Source organism: Halichoerus grypus, chromosome 7, assembly GCF_964656455.1.
Source record: "Halichoerus grypus chromosome 7, mHalGry1.hap1.1, whole genome shotgun sequence".
In the NCBI taxonomy this organism is placed as follows: Eukaryota; Metazoa; Chordata; class Mammalia; order Carnivora; family Phocidae; genus Halichoerus; species Halichoerus grypus.
Genome location: NC_135718.1, coordinates 16,398,607 through 16,421,861, shown reverse-complemented (window position 1 = coordinate 16,421,861; position 23,255 = coordinate 16,398,607). Strand labels below are relative to the sequence as shown.

The 23,255-nt window shown below is 37.0% G+C and overlaps 1 protein-coding gene across 3 annotated transcripts in view; it reads right to left on the bottom strand.

Annotated features, from left to right (window-relative positions):
* CCDC186 (coiled-coil domain containing 186) overlaps positions 1–23,255 on the bottom strand; it is a 48,194-nt gene that overhangs the window by 8,033 nt on the left and 16,906 nt on the right. For all 3 annotated transcript variants that reach the window (XM_078077091.1, XM_078077093.1, XM_078077092.1), the window contains 10 exons: positions 20,141–20,269; positions 14,670–14,882; positions 13,618–13,737; positions 8,976–9,080; positions 8,421–8,519; positions 8,166–8,252; positions 6,977–7,119; positions 3,798–4,053; positions 2,735–2,924; positions 1,477–1,557 (listed from right to left, as the gene is read on the bottom strand). In XM_078077091.1, coding sequence (XP_077933217.1) covers positions 1,477–1,557; positions 2,735–2,924; positions 3,798–4,053; positions 6,977–7,119; positions 8,166–8,252; positions 8,421–8,519; positions 8,976–9,080; positions 13,618–13,737; positions 14,670–14,882; positions 20,141–20,269 — 1,423 coding nt within the window. The remainder of the gene's footprint in view (positions 1–1,476; positions 1,558–2,734; positions 2,925–3,797; positions 4,054–6,976; positions 7,120–8,165; positions 8,253–8,420; positions 8,520–8,975; positions 9,081–13,617; positions 13,738–14,669; positions 14,883–20,140; positions 20,270–23,255) is intronic.

The window sequence follows — 23,255 nt, the reverse complement described above, 5'->3', positions numbered from 1 at the left end:
AGAAACAAGAAACTCAAGAAAAAGTCAGAATAACAAGTCTGAAGTGAAACTGAGAGCCAGAGAGAGAGACAGAGAAGACAGAACACAGAGTGGGTTCAGCTCTGAAGCCAGTCTCCCAAAGCTCAAATCCTACTCCTCGACTTTCTAGCTGCGTGATGTTGGACAAGTTATTTAATTCTCTGTGCCTTGGTCACCTCATCTTAAAATGGGAATAATGTTATTATTTACCTCATAGGATTGTTATCCTCATTTAGAGTTGATATATGTGAAGTGCTTGGAACAGTGCATATAAGTAAGCACTCAGTAAATGTTAGCTATTACTTTTATCAACATCAGTTGAGAAAAATTTCTGATCCTCTCTATCCTACAAACATAAGTCTTTTTTCAACTCCATTTTGTAGATTTAAGACACCTATTCAAGGTCACGCACTAATAAATGACAGACCTGGCTTCTAAATACCTATGTGTAGGGGAACCTGGGTGGCTCAGTCGTTAAGCGTCTGCCTTCGGCTCAGGTCATGATACCAGGGTCTTGGGATTGAGCCCCGCATCGGGCTCCTTGCTCAGCGGGAAGCCTGCTTCTCCCTCTCCCACCCACCCTGTTTGTGTTCCCTCTCTCGCTGTGTCTCTGTCAGATAAATAAATAAAATCTTTTTAAAAAATAAATAAATACCTATGTGTAGTTTCAACCCATGTTCTTTCTACTGTGTGATCTTCCCACTACTGTAATAGTTGATGTGCAACTCCTGGGAGGGAGTGCAGTGTCATGGCATGCACTCATTCTAGAGTCTGAGAGTTCTGTCACTGTGGATTTGGGGCAAGTCATGGAACCATTCTGAACCTTCGTTTCCTCAGCACTAAAATGCGAATTGTAACACCTCACACAACTATTCTGCAGAGTAAATAATATGCTTAAAGTGCTTGGCGTGATTCCTGGCACTCTAAAATGACAAATACATGATATTTTGCTAATTACCATTTCCACAATGATATCAATCATAATTTTATGGACTCTATTCATTTTCACTTCAGACCACAGGCATATTTACCATGGGAAAGCTAAAAGATTTAAACATATGTATATATATAAAAAATCTTAAAATATATTGATGATCATTTCATTAGTTTTCAGGTGTTAAAAGTAACATAAAAGTAAAAAAAAAAAGAGAGACCATATTATAACAAATGTCTCTATATGGATGGATAGAAATCTAAATTTAAAAATGGAAGAGGAAATTGTCACAAAGAATAAAGAAGATGCAGGTAAGATAATAGGAGGTAGGGAGACAGATCATCTAGAACCCCATGACAAACATGAAACCCTGGGAAATGATGAGAACTTATTTAACTGGAAATAATACCACTTTTTATAACTCAAAATGGGAAAAAAAATATCAACACTTTTTAACACAAAAAAATGCTAGTTCTTTTTACAATCAATCACTAGATAACAACTGAAACCAGAAATTTTTTTACCTGATGAACTAGAACGACTCCCCATACTGCTGACTTCTTTATCATAGCTTCCATTCTCCACCTGATCTAATTTTCTTCGTGCTACAGGAAAAATAAACAAATTACTTGTGACAATTATCATGACCACTTGCCCCATTATTTCTGATTTTAATTGCTAAAATCGCTCAGGCAAAAATGGCTTAAACACAAGAGAAATTTGTGGAATACATACTTTAGACAGGAGGGCTATAGTTGTCATTCATATAAAATGATATCTAGAAATGTCCGGGCCAAATACAAAATACATAGAAACAACACTATGATGACATCACTTAGGCATAGTGACCTAACATTCAGAGTCCTGATGGATTTAGATGACCTCTACAATACCAGAAATTTCCCTTCAATTATAGCTTTAAAAACAAACAATTCTTATGGCAAATATCTGAATATATTCATATTAAGTAAATGCTAAATCTCTTTTATCTTAATACTATATTTCACTCAATAGTAACACAAAGTAGTGAGAACAGAAGAGATTAGGAAGTCGGAACAGATATCTTACTCATCTTTGTATCCAAGCACATAGCACAGTTTAAATCGTTTAAATTTTTAAATGAAAGAAATCTGGGTTCCAGTCCCAGCTGTTAATCATTTGTTCAGGTCATTCATAACCTGTCTGGGTCTCAGTTTCTTCTAAGATGAAGGGTTAGGGCTCAATGATCTCTAAGGTAGAGGTCTACAAGGTGGGCTGCAGGTACCCTAGATGCTGCACAAAACAACAACTCATAGCATGTGTAGGGAGAAAATATTAGAATTTCCATTTATACTTACATTTCATCTGATCTTTGGAAAGATTTTTTAATTTTAATTTTTATTATGTTTTAATCAGATTCTATTTTTCATGTTTTTTAATATAGAGTGATACATGTTTTAAATTTATAAATAAATACATATAAATCTGAGAACAAACGCTTAAATACTTCTTACTGATTGGAGTATGTGATCAAAAACGTTTAGACACTACTGCCCTCAAGTATATTCCCAACTCTCACATTTTGGGGTTCTGTGCATAAACGTCCTTTAGCATAGAAGATGTAATAGACTATTCATGGAACTCCAAGAGGTTTAGCGATTTGGTTTATAAACATTAATACATTAAAAAGAACATATGGCACTAATCAGTGTGGTAGAACCTGATGTAAAATATATTTTTTCTATAAATCCTTAATGACTAAAAGATGCAACATTAAGGTCTAAGTGTGCGAGAATTTTATACCTTGCTGGAGTTGTTTGGTAAGATCTTTGACACTGGAGGCATGTTTACGTCTTTGGGTTACTAATTCATCTTTTAGTTCTTCGACCTGGGTACTCAATGCTTTAACTTCTGTTTGTCTACAGGTGAGTTCCGCTTGCAGAGTCTGGACCTCCTCTTTTCGCAGCTCTTCCTCTTTTGACAATCTACTTTCCTAAATATTAAATGGGATCAAACAAAAAACACCAATTTTAACACCTGTTTGTTTCCATTACTGCTCATAGTTTAAAACCTGAAAATACAGGGTCCTTGATGGTAGATTCTTCCAGAATTGTTCCTTACCAGGTTTTGTTTCCCGCACTCCTCAAATTCCTTGCGTGGGAATGCAGGGGGCATATTAATGCATTTGCCATTTTATACATGCAAAACAGTCTATGTCAGAGGTCTCTGGTTATTTTGGACTAACAAATTATTTTTATGAGTAACTTGAAGACACTCTGATCACTTAGAAATATTAAACCATTTTTAAACTATAAAAATCTAGAGTATTTGAAATACTCTAAAAAATATATAGTAATTCCAGGGGTGCCTAGGTGGCTCAGTCAGCTGAATGTCCAACTCTTGATTTCGGCTCAGGTCACGATCTCGGGGTCACAAGATCGAGCCCCGTGTCAGGCTCCGTACTCAGCAGGAAGTCTGCTTGAGATTCTCTCTCTCCCTCTCCATCTGCCCCTCCCCCCCAAAATAAATAAATCTTAAAATATATATATATATACACACACACGTGGTAATTCCAGTTACTAATGACAAAAACCATGGTTTTCTTATTTTCAAAAGTGAAATACTTTCTCATAAACACTTTAGGAAGGTATTTTATTATAAATTATATACAGGAAGGAAAAAGAACACTTTAAACAAGTTAGAAGGAAAAACTGACACTTCTCACAGCATTTGAAATTACCAGAAAATCAGGCCAATAAAAAAAAAAAAAGCTCAACTTAACTACCAGTAGGTTTATGCTAACAGGAAAATTTAATTTGTGCTTCTTGTATGTCACTTTAAAAGTTAAATGTAAATGTATACTTACCAAATTAGTATTTGTCTGTTTCATTTGTTCACATTGGCTTTGTAACTGACTTTCACTACAGGAAAGCTTATCAAATTGTGACTGCAAAGAATTGGATTCAGATTGGAGTTGCGCATTCTTACTAGTGAGCTTTTCTGTAAATAGTAGTAACTCAGATTCTCTTTTCCTACTGCCTTCGATGTCTTTTTGTAGGTCATTAATCAAAGAATTAAGACTTTCCACTTCTTCCTTCAAATTTTCAATTTCTTGTTTACCTCTAAAAAACAAAGTTTATACTTAAGAAAAAAAAAACTACTAAAAGACATTACATTAATGGTTTGGGATTTTCACAAACTAAAATACTTTATAAATGTACTTTTATTCATTCATCCAAATTGTTTATTTGGATTTGTAGGACTACCTAATATATGCTAGGAACTAAGAGCTGTGAGTATAAGACTGACATGGGCCCTGCTCTCAAAGATTTCCATTAAGGAGATTACATGTGTGATAAAATATTTTCGATGATGAAAGCACAGAGTGGGCTGCCTCACCTAGTGTAAGTGGTGTTTAAACTAACACAGCAGGGGCTAGCAAACTTCTCCTGTGAAAGGCCCAAACTTAAACAATTTAAGTTTCTACGGCATATGGTCTTTGTGGCAAGTGTTCAACCCTGCTGCTGCAGTGTGAAAGCAGCCACAGATAATTCATGAAGGAATGAGAGTAGCTGTGTTCCAAGAAAAAATTATTTACGAAAAAAGGCAGTGGGCTGGACTTGGCTCGTGGACCACAGTTTGCTACTTCCTGATCAGAAGAAAAAGTAGGAGTGAGTGGGACAACAAAATATGTTCCAGGTAGAAGAAACAGGATGTGCTAGATCTGGGAAGGGAACGAGAATGACTTTCTTGTTGGTACTAACAAACACATGTTCAACACTGATGAGGATAAGGACAGCACTATATCCCCAGCACTTAATACAGCGCATGCACATAGGAGACAATCAATCCACATTTGTAAACAACTATTGCTGAAACCCAGGAGTGCGAAAAGAGAAAGCACAGAGAGAGAAGCAAGGTCACTAATGATCTTCCAAGCCATGCTGTGGCATCTGAACTTACTGGACAGTCCTTGAGGCAATGGGAAATCACTGAAAGGTTTTGAGATTTCCTTTTTAAAAAGACTATGCTAACTTCGGTGTAGGAAATGGACTGCAAGGGAAGACAAAAAAAAAAAAACCCACAAAAAATAAAACAAAAAACCCATTTAGAAGCTATGGCAGCTTTCCAGATAAAAGAACAATGGCAGCAGTAGTAGGGGTGTGAAAAATAAATGAACTTGAAAGATACTGAAGCATTAACATCAATAATACTCTGTGACTGGTTAGATGTATGAGGGGAAGGAAAGGAAACCAAGAAGGACGCCCAGGTTCCTGGGCTGGAAAATCATGTGGATGCTCCACTCATCACTCATCTCAGGAACATCAGAGGAGCATATTTATGGGTGGGATGGATGAATCAGTGTGGGACATTCTAAAAGTCTGAGGTGCCTTTGATACCTGTATGTCTGGGCCTGAGCCTTTAAAAGGGCTGAAGATAATGACTTGAAGGTCCTACAGCATACTACAGCAATAGCTGGGCCATTCAGAGTATGATAAAATAGTAACAAAAGAGTTTTATGACAAGGAGAAGGCTGCCAAGGAGACTGAGAAAAGGAGTGGCCAGAAAGTGGGGAGGAACACCAAGGAAAGCATGATATGAAGCCAAAGGAACAGAGCATGTCAAGATAATGGGCTTGGAGTACCTGGGTGGCTCAGCTGGTTAAGCGACTGCCTTCAGCTCTGGTCATGATCCCAGGGTCCTGGGATCGAGCCCCGCATCGGGCTCCCTGCTTGGCGGGAAGCCTGTTTCTCCCTCTCCCACTCCCCCTGCTTGTGTTCTTTCTCTAGCTGTCTCTGTCAGTTAAATAAATAAAATCTTTAAAAAAAAGGAAAGATAATGGGCTTAATGGTTTTAATACTGAAAATTCAAGCAAGGCTTACTCTGGGAAGTGTCTGCTAGATTTAAGGAGGCATTAGCAGTTTTTAATGGGATGTTGGGGTAGAAGCTAGACTGAAGTGGAGAGGAAAAGGAGGACAAAGGAAGTGACGGCATGGAGGAAGAGTACAGATGATTCTACAAGGATGTTTGGTTGTGAAGGACATGAGAAAGGTGGGGGGGACATCACATTAGTTTTGACATTTTTAATACTGAAATGTAGAAAAACAAAAAGTAGAGAGAGGTAAGAGATAAAGGATAAAGAAGAAATAGTCCAGAAAGATCCTGAGAAGGCAGAAGAGCATGGGATCCACGGAAGTAGAGAGAACAATTCAGTTCAGAGGGGAACAGGAACATGTCTTCTGTAATAACAGAAGGAAGAGAAAGAAGAATAGCTGCAGATGAAGGCAAGTTCACAGAAGAGACAGAAAGAGGTTGCGAGAACAGTTACCCGCAGCTCCCTCTTCTCTTGTGAAGTAAATAAGAGGTAATCACCTGCCAAGAGTAAACAGTGAGGAGAGGGAGACCGGAAGTGGGAACAAAGAAGGAGCATCTGGAATAGATGCTTTGAGGTGGGGGAGAGGCTGTAACTAAGGCCATATGGCAGGATTAGAGGTCACTAACATTTCCAGTTGAGGTCGCAGCACCAACCCGGATGATGGTGAGGATTTTTGGCAATACTGAGCAGCAGCCGCTGGGACAGTATCAAAAAGAAGGTATTTGGATTAAGGATGAATTTAGGCTCTGCCAGGTGACGTCATGAGTAGAGTTTAGCTAAACGGTTTTACAAGAAGCCAAGGAATGTCAGCTCCTGACCTTGCACTACAATACACACAAAGATACAGATGTACATATATATCTACCTTTTAGAAGTACTAGTAATAGTAGCATAATTTGAACATTAAAGAATAAGAAACTGAAATCCATTCTGTTTTATAAATTGCCACTTCCAATATTTAGGGAATATAAACTTTGATTTTTAGAAGCCATAATAGCAACTTCAAAGATAATCCAAAAAAGTTCAAATGAAAACAGGAATTTTAAATTTTTTAGCTAGTAAAATTATAAAATTCTTATTTAATGTAATAATTACATTTAATAACAGAATCTTGAGATAGAATTAAAAAGCCTATTGATTAGCATAAACAGAAGTTGCTTGGTTTATACCTTTGATGCTGCTCCTGTATCTGATCCACAATTTTCACTCTGTCCAATAAATTCTGAATTTCAGCTTTTTGGCGATTAATAATTTCTTTATATTTGGATAACTCATCTTCTGTTCTTAATCGTTCATCTTCTAGACATTTCACCTATCAAAATTCATAACCAAGTTAGACTATAAACAGTATTTTCTTGTTCCTTAATTACTTCATATACTGATTATATATTAATAATCCAAGCTAGGGGCTCCTGGGTGTCTCAGTTGGTTAAGCATCAAGACTCTTGATTTTGGCTCTGGTCATGATGTCAGGGTTGTGAGATCGAGCCCCACATCGGGCTCCGCACTGTGCGTGGAGCCTGCTTAAGATTCTCTTTCCCTCCCCCTGCCCCTCCCCCACCACTCACACGTTCGCACACTCGTTCTCTCTCTTGCTCAAAAAAAAAAAAAAAAATCTAAGCTAAGTTATAAGGATTAATGTGAAGAAAATATAATGGGACATTAACAGTCTTGGGGTTCAGTCTCAGATTTCTTGTGATTTAGTCACAGGAGTTTTAGCATGTCACATTATTTTTGCTGAATCTCCATTTCCTCACCTGAAAACAAGATATACCTTCCCCACCTACCTCAAAGAACTGGCACAGACAACAAATGGAAAGGCACATGAAGGACACTTTAGAAATTATTAAATGATGGCAAATTCAAGGTGGTTACTTAAAAGCCTATTTCTAAAGAAATGAATTGATATACAATGATATTTCACATTCATATTAAAAGGGATACTATTTTTACAATGAAGACTATACTAGATTGTTAGAAATTAAAACTGTACAAGACTACCCAGGAGAAATATAAAGTCTATTATTTTCTGTCACTTATAGTTCTAAAGTCCAACTATCTTTCCAATTAATTTGCTGATAAGACTGCCTTATGTTAGGGGCCCAAGGATAAGTGACAGAAACAGGAAATGTGCTGTAAAATAGGAATGTCTGGAAAATACTTCAAAGGGACCAAAGTGGAAGACATTATCATTTCAACAAAAGAGTCCATTTTATTGCTAGGAAATCAATATTCTACTCCTCTGAGTTCTTTCATTTTGGAATGAAAGTGTTTCCCTAACACTTAAAAAAATTAGAAGGAGTCCAAAATTAAAGATATTTAGCCTTCCTCTGAAATCATGACTAGAGATTTCCTTACCTTTGTTCTGAGTGTTCGTAGTTCATCCATACCCTCCTTAAACGTCCTCTTCAGATCTTCCAGTTCTTTTATTTTGGCATGATGCATCTTTTGTAAAGTTTAAAAGAAACCACAAGTCACTATGTATTAAACAAGACCTAAAATTTATTGCCTATTCCTTCGAAAAGGCCTTCAAAGTGGGTGACAGTACTCATTCTTTCTCTCGCTCTGTATGTATTGCCCAATCCAGGGCATGAAAAGAGCAAAGCCACTCACCTCTAGCTGGTCAGATTTTTCTTGCATTTGTTTTTCAAGTTCTCCTTTTGTGACTCTAAGCTTGGCATCAAGCTCATTGGATTTAATTTCTTCTGACTCCTAATGGGAAGGAAATGAAAAAAGTATGACTGAATTTTTAAAGTTTTATACTTTGGAAAGTGAAGGCTTTGGCAGTTAAGTTTACAAATTGTGAAATGCATACCTTGGGTATCTAAAAATGACTGTACTGAAAGATTTTAAATGTCAATTCTGTACGAACAAGAATAGCCCTTAAGATATGTAATATAATATACAGTGGGTTTTAAGTTATAAATTTCCTTGTACTCTTCATTCTTCTGATATTTTTTAGTGTTTTTATTTGGTTAAAAACATCTCTAATAAGATCTCTAGTTAAGCTACAAGTACTTTAACACAGGAAATAACCTGTCATTTATTTAACTGTTCTACCAAATCCATTCCACACTTCAAATATTACAGATACAAAACATTAATGAAGCAAGAGTACTGATATTTGGTGCCATTTTATTACTAATCTATTTGAAAAGTTAAGCATACCTGATATGTTTTTATCATATCCTGACAATTTTTCCGTATCTGATCAGCTTCTTCCTTTGCTTGAGTTAACTTTGTTGTTGTTTCTTTGAGTTTATCTTTGGTTTCCTGCATTGACAAAAAGATAGTGTGAGATAAGAAAAGATATATATTGGTCTCTGCCCCAGTCCCTGACACAAAGCTCCTAAAACCCTTGTAATTTCCTAAGTCATAAGAACACTAGGAGCATCTCTTGCTGCAGTACTGATTTTGACCTCTGTTCCTGACACAGAGTTCTTGAAACCCTTGTAATTTCCTGGGTGACAGGAGTGTCTTTTGTTCTAATGAGGCGCCTCTGGGTGGGCTCCTGGATGTGGGCTGGTCACCAGAAAGACCAAGTCATGATTAGCAGTCTGGAATCCAGCCCCCAAAGAAGGCCTGAAGATGGAGCTGATGATGGATCATTCCTTCATAATGAACCCTCCATAAAATCCCAAAATATGGGGTTTGGAGAGCTTCCAGACTGTCAAATACAACCACACCAAGAGGTTCCCCAACTCCACGGGGACAGAAGCGCCTATGTTTGGGACCCTCCCAGACCTTGCCCTATATAGCTCTTCATTTGGCTGTTCATCTGTATCCTTTATCATACCCTTTAATAACATGATAAACCCAAGTCCTTCCCTGAGTTCTTTAAGCAAATCTTCAAACCCAAGGAGGGGGTCGCTGGAACTTCTGATCTATAGCTGGCTGGTCACAAGGGCACCTGGCCTTGTGGCTGGCATCTGAAGTATGTGCATGCTGCGGGGCTGGGGAGCCTTCTTGTATGACTGAGCCCTTAACCTGTGGGATCCAATGCTATCTCCAGGTGGATGTGTCAGAGTCAAGTGAAACTGTAGCAACACCTAGTTGTATCGCAGAGAATTACTTGTAGTGGGGGAAAACCTCCACACAACTGGTGACCAAAGTGTCAGAGGTGAAGTGTTCAGTGTAAAAGTAAACGAGACTCAGAGGGAAGAAACACACAGTAGGGAGAAATGGGTTCTTCCCTACACTGGAGAAGGAAAACAGTTTGTCCTTCACAGACAGTGACAAGGTTGGGCCCAGTACTGTGATAAATGGTAAGGACAATGACCACAGTAGTCCTGGCACTGCCATTGAGGGGTTAGATACTATTCTAGAAATAACACTTTATGCTTCTGACAAAAAACCAAAGTGGACTGTACAGTTAACTGATAGCCATTAAATAAGGTTAAATTTGATAGTTTTTAGTAAATCACTAAAAGTAATTATTAACCTGGTAAGACAAGAGGAACAAAGTGTTAAACCGCTCTCTGCACACACATAAAAGACCATTCTTTGCTTTACGGCCATGGTATCCATTCAAAACTGTCTTATAGGTCCATGCTACAGTTTGGTTTCTGTTCCTAACCACTCTCCTAAAAGAGCAATTCTGAAGGTTTGTAGGGACTACTCTCTCATCAAATTCAATTACTTTCTCTCATTTTCTATTCTTGACTTACCTGCTCCAGTTCTGACCACTCCTGATTCTCTGGATATCCTTCCTCTGTTTCTATTACAAGACAACATACTACTGTTTTTCCCTTTCCATTGTTGTCTTTTCTGTCTCAACTGGCTTTCTGCTTCCTGTGGCAATTTTCCAGATAAAGCCCTGCTCTGTAGCTCTTTTTCCACAGTTCTTCAGATCACCCATCCAGTCCCATGGCCTGAGCTATTGTGGATTTGAAATCAGGGTTTAGGTATCACCTCCTAGTAGCTGCCCTTCAGAAAAGGGTAGAAGCTGTTATCTGCCTTCCCACAGAAAGAGTCCAGGGCATTCCTGGATTAGAACAACTGATACCCTGTTCTGTAGATTACATGTTTCCTCCACTGAGGACACCGCTTCTGGACAACACCTTGCCACATACTAATTGTTCATGTAATATTTGCTGAATCTATGAAGGAATCACTAATATAAGCCTTTGCTCTAGGGAGGCTGGTCTTCCCAAACATCAAATACTCATCTCCGTTTTTCCTTTTCTCTTGCTCTTCCTCCACTTGGAATGTTTCTCTTCATCTTTTGAACCATCTAAATTGCGTCTTTTTTCACACACTACTTCTTTTATGTTGTTTTTGGATACATCTATCATACAACTAAGTACCTAGCTATATACTTCCAGTTGCTGGTCTTTTAATAAGAACTTGATTTGTTTTTTGGGTTTTTTTTAAGATTTATTTGAGGGCGCCTGGGTGGCTCAGTTGTTAAGAGTCTGCCTTCGGCTCATGATCCCCAGGTCCTGGGATCCAGCCCCACATCAGGCTCCCTGCTCTGCGAGAAGCCTGCTTCTCCCTCTTCCACTCCCTCTGCTTGTGTTCCCTCTCTCGCTGTCTCTGTCAAAATAAATAAATAAAATCTTAAAAAAAAAAAAGATTTGATTTGAGAGAGTGAGCGAGCGCAAACGAGCAGGGGGAGGAAAAGAGGGAAAAGGAGCAGACCCCTGCCTAGCAGGGAGCCCGATGTGGGACTCGAACCCAGGACCCTGAGATCATGACCTGAGCTGAAGGCAGCTGCTTAACTGACTGAGCCACCTAGGCGCCCCAAATCCTATATGGCTTTTTTTTCCCACGTCTGTATCATCAATAACTGAAAAACCTTGGCACACAGTAGGTACTCACTTCACTCAAAAAATAACAACTGAGAGATTCCTATAATTCTAAGTAATTACTAAATAAATAACCAAATAAAAGAAAAATTTTGATTAAGGGACTACATTTCATTTATTTAGTGAGCACCTGCCATATAAGGCATTCTTCTAAGCTTCGAGGAAATATTACTGTTAAGAAGACTGATAAAAATCTCTACTCTCATAAAGCTGGTATTCTAGTGATCACAGGTAATACATAAAATACATAAGTAAAAATATGTTATATTAGATAATGACAAGTGCTAACAAGTAAATATAAAGTAAGGGCACAAGGGGGTTTGAGGGGAGGTATGCAAATTTAGAGAGCTAGGTAAAGTGTCATTGAGAGGTGACAGATGGGTAAAGATCTGAAAGAAGTGAGCAAGAATATTTACTAAGGGACTGGATATGGTGACTGAGAACTCAAGGATAAGGATGAATTGCCATTTCTTGAGATGGGGGAGCAATGGCAGTTTCAGACATGTTCAGTTGAAGATGCCTGTGAGTCACCCAAGACATCAGATGTCAAGTAGCCACCTAAATATAAGAATATGGAATTCTGTATAGAAGTTATAAATCTAGGAATCACTAGTATAGTTTTCTATGCTATGTTTCCATATATGTTTTTGAAGTTTCATGTTTTTCAAGTTCACTAATCTTATCTTCTGTAGCATCTAATCTTCTGTTAATTCTATCCACTGTATTTTTCATCTCAGACATTGTATCAATTTGGCCTTTTTACAGTCTTTTATGTTTTTCCTTAATGTATTCACACTTTTAATCTATCTTCTTGAATATATGGAATATATTTTATAATAACTGTTTTAACATCCTTACCTACTTCTTTCATCTATGTCATTTCTGCCTTTGTTTCCTATCAATTGATTTTTCTTTTCTTCTCATTATAGGCTATATTTTCCTGCTTCTTTGCATGTCTGGTAATTTTTTATTGGATACCAGACATTGTGTTATGTTCTTAGGTCCTGGAGATTTTTTAACTCACTTGAATATTTTGGGCTTTCTTCTGGGACATCATTATTTGATACAATTTGATCTGAGGCTTTCTTTCAAAGCTTTCTAAGATGGGTCCATAACAGACTGTAGTCTCAGGCTAATTAGTCCTCACTGCTGAAGCAACACCCTTCTGAAGGCCACCAGATGCCCTATTATGTTAAGAGGGCTTTCTCTTGGCTGGGGGAAACATGAACAGTTCCTACTAGCCCTCTGTGAGCCCTAGGAACTGTTGTCCCTACTCCCTTCTGATAGTTCTTTCTCCACCTCTAACTTTCTCATACACATATACTGATCAGTAAGTAGTGAGCTAAATGAAGAACTGAAGGGAACACACTGCAGATCTCCAAATCTTTCTCTTCTGTGGTACTCTGCCCTCCTTCTTTCAGGTCTTTACCCATCTGTCATCTCTCAGTGACACTTTCCCTGGCTCTCTAAATTTGCGTACTACCCCTCTTTCCCCCAAATTTCTGACAACGTGTAATATATAGATACCAAGAAATGCTTGAAGAACAAAGTCAATTTTGGAGTTGTAAACAATGAACGATATTTTTTACAATTTATAAAATTTAACATTCTAATTTAATATGTAAATCACACAAGGAAATATCTTTTCACAATCACCAAATATTCAGGCTCAACCTATCCCACAGAAGTCACTGAATTAAGCTTTATGCCTCATTAGCTTTACTGCATTTTTTTTTTTTTAAGATTTATTTTAGAGACAGCGTGAGTGCGCACACACAAGCACACACGCAAGGGGATGGGGCAGAGGGAGAGGGAGAGAGAGTCCCAAGCAGACTTCGTGCTAAGCAAAGAGCCCGACGTGGGGCTCTACCTCATGACCCTGAGGATCACGACCTGAACAGAAACCAAGAGTCAGTCACTTAGCTGACTGAGCCACCCAAGTGCCCCTGCATTTGCTCTTAAAACTGATTCTAATAATTTTTCCACTGCATTACAGTACTTACCTTGTGTAAATCCATTTCTGCTTTTAATTTGTTTTGTGCCCATTTTACTTTAATGACATGAGAGTTGATATCTTCCTTTAATTTGTCAATTTCTCTGGTGAGTCTAGTAGTTTCACTTTCCTAAAACAATATCACTAGGTCATATTTTTTCATTTAAACAATCAACCAATTATTTGTGTATCTTTTATACCTCCTCAAAATAATTAATTTAATAACACTATATTTCAGAGGTTAGCATATTATGACCTACATAAACCTAATTCAAAGTTCAAATGGTAAGAGAGTAGCAAAATCCTAAATCCAATCAATAGACATAAGATGATTAACATATTTCAAACAACTGGATATGTTGCAAGTACAAGTACATCTCTATGATTCTTCTCAACTGGCTGGCATTAAGGTGAAATACAAATTAATTTTTTCCAGAATTCCTGAGAACAATGACAACATTCCTGAACTAAAAGTTAATTAAAAAAAATAACATTCATTATCAAGAAATGATGACTGACTAGAAATAAGACCATGCCATGAGGCTGCTAGTTAACAGCAAGGACTCTGAATAGCTCAGTAATTGAATTTCTTCGGGCAGCATCTAAAAAGAACATGTTTTTCTACAAGAAAAATATAAATTCTATTCTATGATAAATAAGTGTTACATAAGATTCCAGTCAAATTACATAGTTCTTGCTGAGAAACTATTCACATCTTGATCCTACTATGTATGTATTTTACCAAAATAAAATGTTCTTTCGGAGCAGGAACTCATTTCTTCAACATATAGATATTAAAAGAAGGTTTTAAAAAAATCTATCAAGAAAAAGTTATTTAATAAACATGTGTCAATATCTCATTTTTTTCCCAGCAAAAACTTTTTGCCAACAGGTAGTGAGATACTAAAGTTACTAAAGCATTCACGTTCTTAGAAGGTAAACTAATAAAAACAACTTTATGTTAAATAGTGACTTTAACCACATTAAGTTATCAGTATTTGATTAGATAAGGAAAAGCAAAAAGAATAAATTTCAACTAAAGTACACCACCACAAGTTATACCTTTGTCTCATACAGCTGGTGCAACCGTCCTTTCTCCTGAGAAAGCTGCTTAATTTTGTTAGTGTTTTTCTCAGATTCTTTATTCGCATCTCTGAGTTTTCTTTCAAGTATCTCTTTTTCCTTTCGAAGATCTAAAGATTCCTTCTCACCTCTTACATACTTCATTACCATTGCTTCTTTTTCCTGGCGTGCCTCTTCACATTTTTTGTTGGCCTTTGAAAAAATATCCAGCATTAATAAAAAAATTTTTTTTCAAATCAAAATCAAAATAAATCAAAATAAATAATTTTCCATAATATTACCAATGTATTTTTTGGTTTTTGTACATTCCCAGGACCTGTGTCATGAAATTTTTTAATGAAAGGAAAAATTCAAAATTATAGAAAAATGATACAGTAAACAAAATTAGTATCACTAATACTTGTGTTTACCCCCCCCCCTTTTTTTTAACTTCGGCTGACATAGCTGCCGCTTTCTGTTTACTCCTCCAGATCCACTTTCCACTCTTTCCTCTCCCACCCTGTGCTTTGAGAAGATGACTATCATGGACCATATCAACAAGTTTCCTTGTGCTCCGAACTTCCAGTCAGCCAAAAGGCGGCACTAGGCAGATCAGAAGTATAGGCCAAGAGTGAGATCTGGCTCCTCCAGAATCACAACAGGCTGGCTGAAGGCCAATGCTCAAGTCAGGCGCCCTCACTATACGATTAGCCCCTCCCAGTGGCACTACCTGTTCCCTCTCCTTATTCCTTTAGCTCAAGCACCCCAGGACCCTGCATCTTCCCTTTGGGCCCCCTAAATGTTGTCTATACCTTTTGTAAAGAGTCCTTTTATTAAATTTTCAAATCAGCAGTTTCTGTTTTCTGCCAGGACCCTGACTGTATGGCTGACAATTCCTAAAATCTAAAAATCTTAGCTCCCTTGCAAAAAGTAAGTAACCATATGCTAATTAATCATTTGATTTCCTGTATATGAAAAGCTTTCTAAAGTATTTCATTTAATGGGGTGCCTAGGTGGCTCAGTCAGTTAAGGGTCGGGTCATGACTCAGGGTCCGGGGATTGAGCCTGTAGGCAAGGCTCCCTGCTCATCAGGGGATCTGCTTTTCCCTCTCCCTCTGCCCCTCCCCCCGCTTGTTGCTTGCTCTCAAATAAATAAAATCTTTAAAAAAGAAAAAATAAAGTATTTCACTTAATAAAAAATACCTAATTGGACTAAGTGTAACATCTATACACTCTTAAAATTATTAATATAAGCTGGTACTCCATATTCTGAAGTTTTATGCAATGAAACTTTTACAGATAACCCTTCATTTAAGTACATTTAAATTCACAATTTGCAAATATGATGGAGCACATACTTATGTTATAAAAGATGGAACCTTGAACTTTAGGGATTTTCAATGGTATCTAGTGGTAAATGCCAACTAATACTATAACTGAATTGAAGACGGTATAATGTTGTGGGGTTTTTTGTTTTTGTTTTTTTAAAGATTTTATTTATTTGACAAAGAGATAGCCAGAGCAGGAACACAAGCAGGGGGAGTGGGAGAGGGAGAAGCAGGCTTCCCGCAGAGCAGAGAGCCTGATGCGGGGCTCGATCCCAGGACCCTGGGATCATGACCTGAGCCGAAGGCAGATGCTTAACGACTGAGCCATCCAGGCACCCCGAAGACGGTATAATGTCAAGATAATGTAGGAAAAGCTCCCAACTCTGATGAAAAGTAACTGACAAAGAATGTTTCATGAAGTTCTGGTACAGGTGATAAGCACATATAGTTGACACTCAGAATACTATACATACAAATATTTTTTAAAATTGTCCAATTGGGATTTTTTTTTCCTCACTGAAATAGCCTGCTAATTTTCAAGAGAAATTAAGGGAAACATTGGAATAGGAAGGTCAGAGATCCTTGAGGATTTCACAATGTAATTGTGGACAAGGACTGAGAAAATTGTACTGAACTGGTTAACAGAATTAGCTATATTTTTTAGATAGTTGAATAACTGTCCTTAAAAAAGGTAATTAATGGTAATGTCAACTTAAAAAGAAGTCTGGTTTCATAAGCTCATGCTTAGACAACATATTGGCTTTTAGAAACACGAAGAATAAGTTGTGGCTTCTGTCCCAGAAGAGCTCACTACCTAGTATGATCAACATACAAACAAAACATTTATACAACATCACATTAACAACATATATACATATAATATATAAAGAAATGTGCAAATGCCTAAAGATATAAAATAGCATGATTTTTTGGAGGATACCAAGACATTTTGTAGGATTTATATTTGGTGTGTTGGTTGGACTGGTGAGTAAGTAGTTATGAAGTAGACTGGTAGAGATCAAATCTTCAAACAAAGAAAGGCTTCTCTTATCATGCTAATGAGTTGAGATTTTATCCTATAGGCAATGGGAACCCAAAAGATTTATAAATTGGAACCTTTTATTAAATGTCTGTTTTAGTAAGATAACTGGCGGCAGGATGGAAGCTTCACTGAAATTGAGAGATGAGAAGCAGAAAAACCAGAAGAGACAATTAAAATAGATAAACTAGTACAAGGTTCTTGACTATAGCAGGGATGTCCTGTTACCCAGTCATCCATGAATCAGCTGCAAAGGCATAACCTAGGGTGCTAAAAGTTCACGTTTCTAGGTCTCAACCCAGACCACGGCAGCACCTGCTTCCCAGAACTCCTGGGAGTATTAAACAAGATGATAAAGTAACTACTACTTAAGCTTCCATAAAAAGTCCATCTACTGTACAGATAAAGGAAGAAGAGCCGGTAAGTCTTCGGATTTGACCAGTTTAAGATGTTTATCGTTGACTTGGATGAACATAAAGAAAGCATGAATAAGATAATCAGTAAGATTCAACAGCCAGTTAAAATTAAGATAAAATGTAAGAAGTTCTGCTTCTTGAAATATGGCAGATAAACTATCCCCATTCAAAACACCAAAAGTTTTAGATGAAATACAACAAACACCCTTTTATTTTTTAAAGATTTCTTTATTTATTAGAGAGAGAGAGAGAGAGCGCGTGCACGCATGCACACACACGCACGTGCGGGGGAGGAGGGGCAGATGGGCAGGGAGAGAAGCAGACTCCCCACTGAGCCTGAAGCCCACTCGGGGCTCCATCCCACAATCCCACGTCCCTGAGACCACAACCTGAGCTGAAACCAACAGTCGGACACTCAACCGACTGAGCCACCCAGACACCCCACAAACATCCTTTTAATAAACAGTTGAGCTCACAAGAAAGTATGAGAAACTCCCCAGGGCCAAAGAAGCTAAGAGGAAGCAGGAATCCAGAATGGTATGCTAAGCCTGAACTCTTCATTGCCCTGTAGACATTTCCCAATACCAGGTCATGTGGGGCATAAAGGGAACATGCTGTAAAATCCCTGAGAATTTATAAGTCTACCACCCTCTTGTAAGTTTGAGGTTCAAATTCATTCCACCTATCTAGTCCAAGAAATGGAAAAACCTCAAGCTATAAAATTAAACTGGGGAATGTACTGTGTGTGCGCGCATATGTGTGCACGTGCACACTCATGTTGGAATCTATTCCTAAGTAAAATTTACCAGGTTTGGTGACTCTACGTGAAGGATAAACTAGTGTTCATTTTACTATTCTTTCACCTTTTTAGAGGCTTGAAAACTCTCAAAAAATTGAGAGGAAAAGGTAGGGGTAGAAAGGAATGAAGCAGGTGTAGAAATATTTAAATGAAATAATCTCCAAAATCTACATAATAATACCCACCTCTTAGCGTCATTGTGAAGATTAAATAAATTGTAAAGTGTTTTTTAAACATGGCCTGGCACATAGGTAAATCTCAATATATTAGCTACTATTAATAACTTCACCTACATTCTTCATCTATATAAAGGGAACAGTAACATAGTGGTGAATGCAACATGTTGCCATTTATTAAAAAGGAGTGGAATGGGAGGAGGAAGTCCCGGGAATACATACATGCTTGTCTGTGCAACAAACATTTTGGGAAGAATACACAGGAAACTTGCATCAATGGTTACTTCTGGGAAAGGGAAAAATGGAAGAAAAGGTTTGGAAGAAGACTCATTTTTTACTCTGTGAGTTGTTATTGTATATATCCAACTACTATTTTGTTTTTATTCTAAAATATAATAAACTCCAAAGAACATATTGTTTAAAAAGCTTACCAGATGGTTCTAATTATCAGCTATTTTTGAGTCTACTAAAACTGACATCTTAAGGTCTCATCCTCTTTCTCTTCAATTAGTACAAAAAGTTTGGGAACTAATAGCATAGGTTTTAAATGATCATGTTGAAAAGAATCAAAGAAGTAAAGGTCTCATGAGGATCATCTGTTTCCTAAAGTTCTTCCAGAAAGCTACCTATGATAGTAGCTTCAAGGTAGAAAGGACAGGATCCATCTCACTAACAGTGTTAGCAGTCAGTTAATACTTCCTGATTCAACTCACCATAAGGGCCAACAGTCAGGCATGGTGCTAGGAAATGAAGATGACTAAGATTCCATACTTAAGGAGCTCAGGGGAGCTTGGGTGGCTCAGTTGGTTGAGCATCTGCCTTTGGCTCAGGTCATGGTCTCGGTCCTGCGACTGGGCCAATAGCCTCGGGCTCCCTGCTCAGCTGGGAGTCTGCTTCTCCCCTCTGTGCTACACACGCCCCCCACCCCCAGCTAGTGCGTCCACATGCAGCTCTGTCCCAATTAAAAAAAAAAAAAGAGTCCAGTAATAATAATACAATGCTTAAAATGATCTCTTCTGAACTCCATATATACCAACTCAAAAAGATGATCAAGGTGTATTAAGTAGGAAAAAAAACCCAAAAAGATGCACAGTAAGATTTCAATCAAGTAGGAGGAATAAGTATATGAATACATACACATAAGCCTGTGTGACTTATACGTGTATATGTGGTAAAATACATAACCAAAATTATCAATAATTAGCCTTGGAACAAGGAATGGAATACCAGGGATTTGGGAGCAGGAAGAGAGAAGTACAAATGAAGGAGGATTTTCACTTTTTGTTCTGTATATTCCTTAATTTATTTTTATTTTTATTTTTTAAAGATTTTGTGTATTTATTTTGACAGAGAAAGAGAGAGCGCGCGCACACACAACCAGGGGGAGCAGCAGAGGGAGAGGCAGAAGCAGGCTCTCCGCTGAGCAGGGAGCCCGATGCGGGGCTCAATCCCAGGACCCTGGGATCATGACCTGAGCTGAAGGCAGACGCTTAACCCACTGAGCCACCCAGATGCCCCTGTATACTTCCTTAATTTACTAAAAATGTTTTTGTAGTTAGCATGTATTTATGTATTGCTTTAGCATTTTTAAAAAAGATAATTACCTATTCTTAAGATACCACTGATATGCAAAATAGTCTAACAGATTAGTTTATATTAAACAAGAAAGTCACCAGAATATAAAGTTAATAATGATAATGATTTGAAAAATACCTGTTCCATCCGATGGGCCATCTCTTTATGCAACTGCTGAACTGCATTTTTAGCTGCAATGTCTTGAGCTACTAGTTTATCTTTGGAAGTTTTAACTTCTTTACTGAGTTCTTCTATTCTTGATTCTAACTGTAAAGAAAATTATTTCCAGATTATTTTTATAGCTATACCAAACAGACCACCAACACTTCAAATAAATATTAACAATGAAAGGGAACATAGAGAATGTAATGAATATACTTCAAACAGAAATCAAAAGTAAATGTTAACAATGTTTCTAAATCTCATTAGAATTAAGGTAGTATAAAGCTGATGCAGATTCTGATAAGATGTATATGGTAAACTCTAGAACAATCACTAAGGAAATAACTCAAAAAACTATAGTGAAAATATGAAAGAAATTTAAATACTATTTACTTAATGCAAAAGAAAGCAGTGAGGGAGGGATAGAGGAACAAAACAAACATGAGACATAGAAAAGAATGGCAGACATAAATCTACTGTCAATAACATTAAATGAAATTGTATTAAACAATCATATCAAAAGCAGAGATCGTCAGACTGGAGTAAAAACACAAGATCCAACAATATAGACTGTAAGAAAAAGGATGGAAAAAGACACTGCAAGCAAATAACAACCATAAGAAAACAGGAGTGGCTATACTAATATACAAAATAAACTACAAAATAATGTTACCAGAGAGGAATATTTCATAATAATTAAATGGTCAATCTATAATAATTCTAAATATATATGCATCTAATAACATAGCACTAAAATACATGAACCAAAAACTGACAGAAATGAAGGAGGCAATTCATAGTTGGGAGACTTCAATACCTTTCAATAATGGACAGAATTAGATAGAAGATTAACAAGGAAATAGGAGACATGAGCAAAACTATAAAACAACTGGATCTAACACATCTATACAGCATTCCACCCAACAACTGGAGAATACACATGCTCATCAAGTGCACATGGAATGTTCTCTAGGACTGAATATATGCTAGGTCATAAAATAAACCTCAATAAACTTAAAAGATTGAAATCTTATAAAGTATGTTCTTCAACCATAATGAAATGAAACTAGAATCAGTAGCAGCAAGAAATATCAGAAATTCACAAATACGTAAACATTAAACAACAAATTCAATAACCAATGGGAGAAATCACAAGGAAAGTTAGAAAATATGAAGAAATTAGAAATATAAAGATACAACCTACCAAAACTTAGGGGATATATCTAAAGCAGTGCTTAGAGGGAAATTTATAGCTATAAACACCTATATTAAAAAAGAAGAAAGCTCTCAAATCAATAACCCAAACTTTCATCTTAAGGCACTGTAAAAAGAAAAACCAAACTAAACCTAAAGCCGGCAAGAAGAAGGAAATAATAAATATTAGAATGAAAATTAAATAGAAAATAGAAAAAACAGAGAATTCAACAAAATGGTTCTTTGAAAAGATTAACAAAATTGACAAACCTTTAGGTAAAAAAGAGGGTGGGGGGAGACTCAAATTACTAGAATGGAAATAAAAGAGGGACATACTGACCTTACAGAAATAAAAAAATTGGCCATTTTAACATGGATGAAATAAAAGGACAATTCCTAGAAAGACACAAACTACCCAAACTAGCTCAAGAAGAGACAGAAAATCTGAGTAGACCTATAAGTAAAGAGATTTAATTAGTAAAAAAATAAACAACAAAAACCTACCAAGAAATATTCAAGCCCAGGAGACTACACAGATAAATTCTATCACGCATTTAAAGAATACCAATTCTTTTTTTTTTTTTTTAACATTTTATTTATTTATTTGACAGAGACACACAGCGAGAGAGGGAACACAAGCAGGGGGAGTGGGAGAGGGAGAAGCAGGCTTCCCACTGAGCAGGGAGCCCGATGTGGGGCTCGATCCCAGGACCCCGGGATCATGACCTGAGCCGAAGGCAGACTCTTAACGACTGAGCCACCCAGGCACCCCTCAATTCTTTTTTTAAGACATTATTTTTAAGAAATCTCTATACCCAACATGGGGCTCAAACTCATGACCCCAAGATCAAGAGTCACATGCTACTGAGGCAGCCAGGTGCCTTGAATTAATACCAAATCAATTTTTCACAAACTCTTCCCCAAAAAAGAAGAAACACTTCCCAATTCATTCTATGGGGTATTACCCTGACACCAAAACCAAGAAATCACAAGAAAAAGAGCTGTAAGACCGTATCTCTCATGAATATAGACAAAGTCTTGATCAATGGAAATTATAGTACTAGCAAAACAATCCTGCAATATATAAAAAGAATTATACACCATGACCCAAAGCTATTTATCCTAGCAATGCAAGGCCAGCATAACATCCAGAAATCATTTAATGTAATGCACCATATCAACAGAACAAAAACACACAATCACTTTGATAAATGCAGAAAAAGCATTTCAACTCTTTCATGATAAAAACACAGAGCAAAGTAGGAATAAAAAGGTACTTCTTCAACCTGATAAAGAGCATCTGTGAAAAACCCACAGGTAGCATTATAACTTAATGGTGATAGGCTGAATGCTTTTTCCCTAAGATCACGAACAAGAGAAGGATATCCATTCTTGCCACTTTTATTCAACACCATATTGGAGGGTCCAGACCAGGCAATTAGATAAGAAATGAAATAAAATGCACTTGGATTGGAAAGGAATAAGTAAAACTCTCTATTTGCGGATGACATGATCTTGTATACATAAAATCCTAAGGACTGACTACTAATGGATATGAGGTTTCACTGCGGGGGTGGGGGGTGGTGATAAAATATTCTAAGATTGTGGTAAAGGTTGTACAACTAAAAACCATTAAACAGTACACTTTGAAATGGGTGAATTGCATGGTATTTAAACTATCTCAATAAAGCTGTTGAAAAAAACCCTAAATGTTAGCTTATAGAATATGCGTATTTTCCTTACAACAAAATTACCTAGAGTGACACAGTCCAATAGAATACAAGCCATATGTGTAATTTATATTTTCTAGTAGGCACATTTTAAGAAGCAAAATGTGAAATGAATATTAAACTTAATATATCCAAAATATTATCACTTTGATAATCAACTTGAAAAA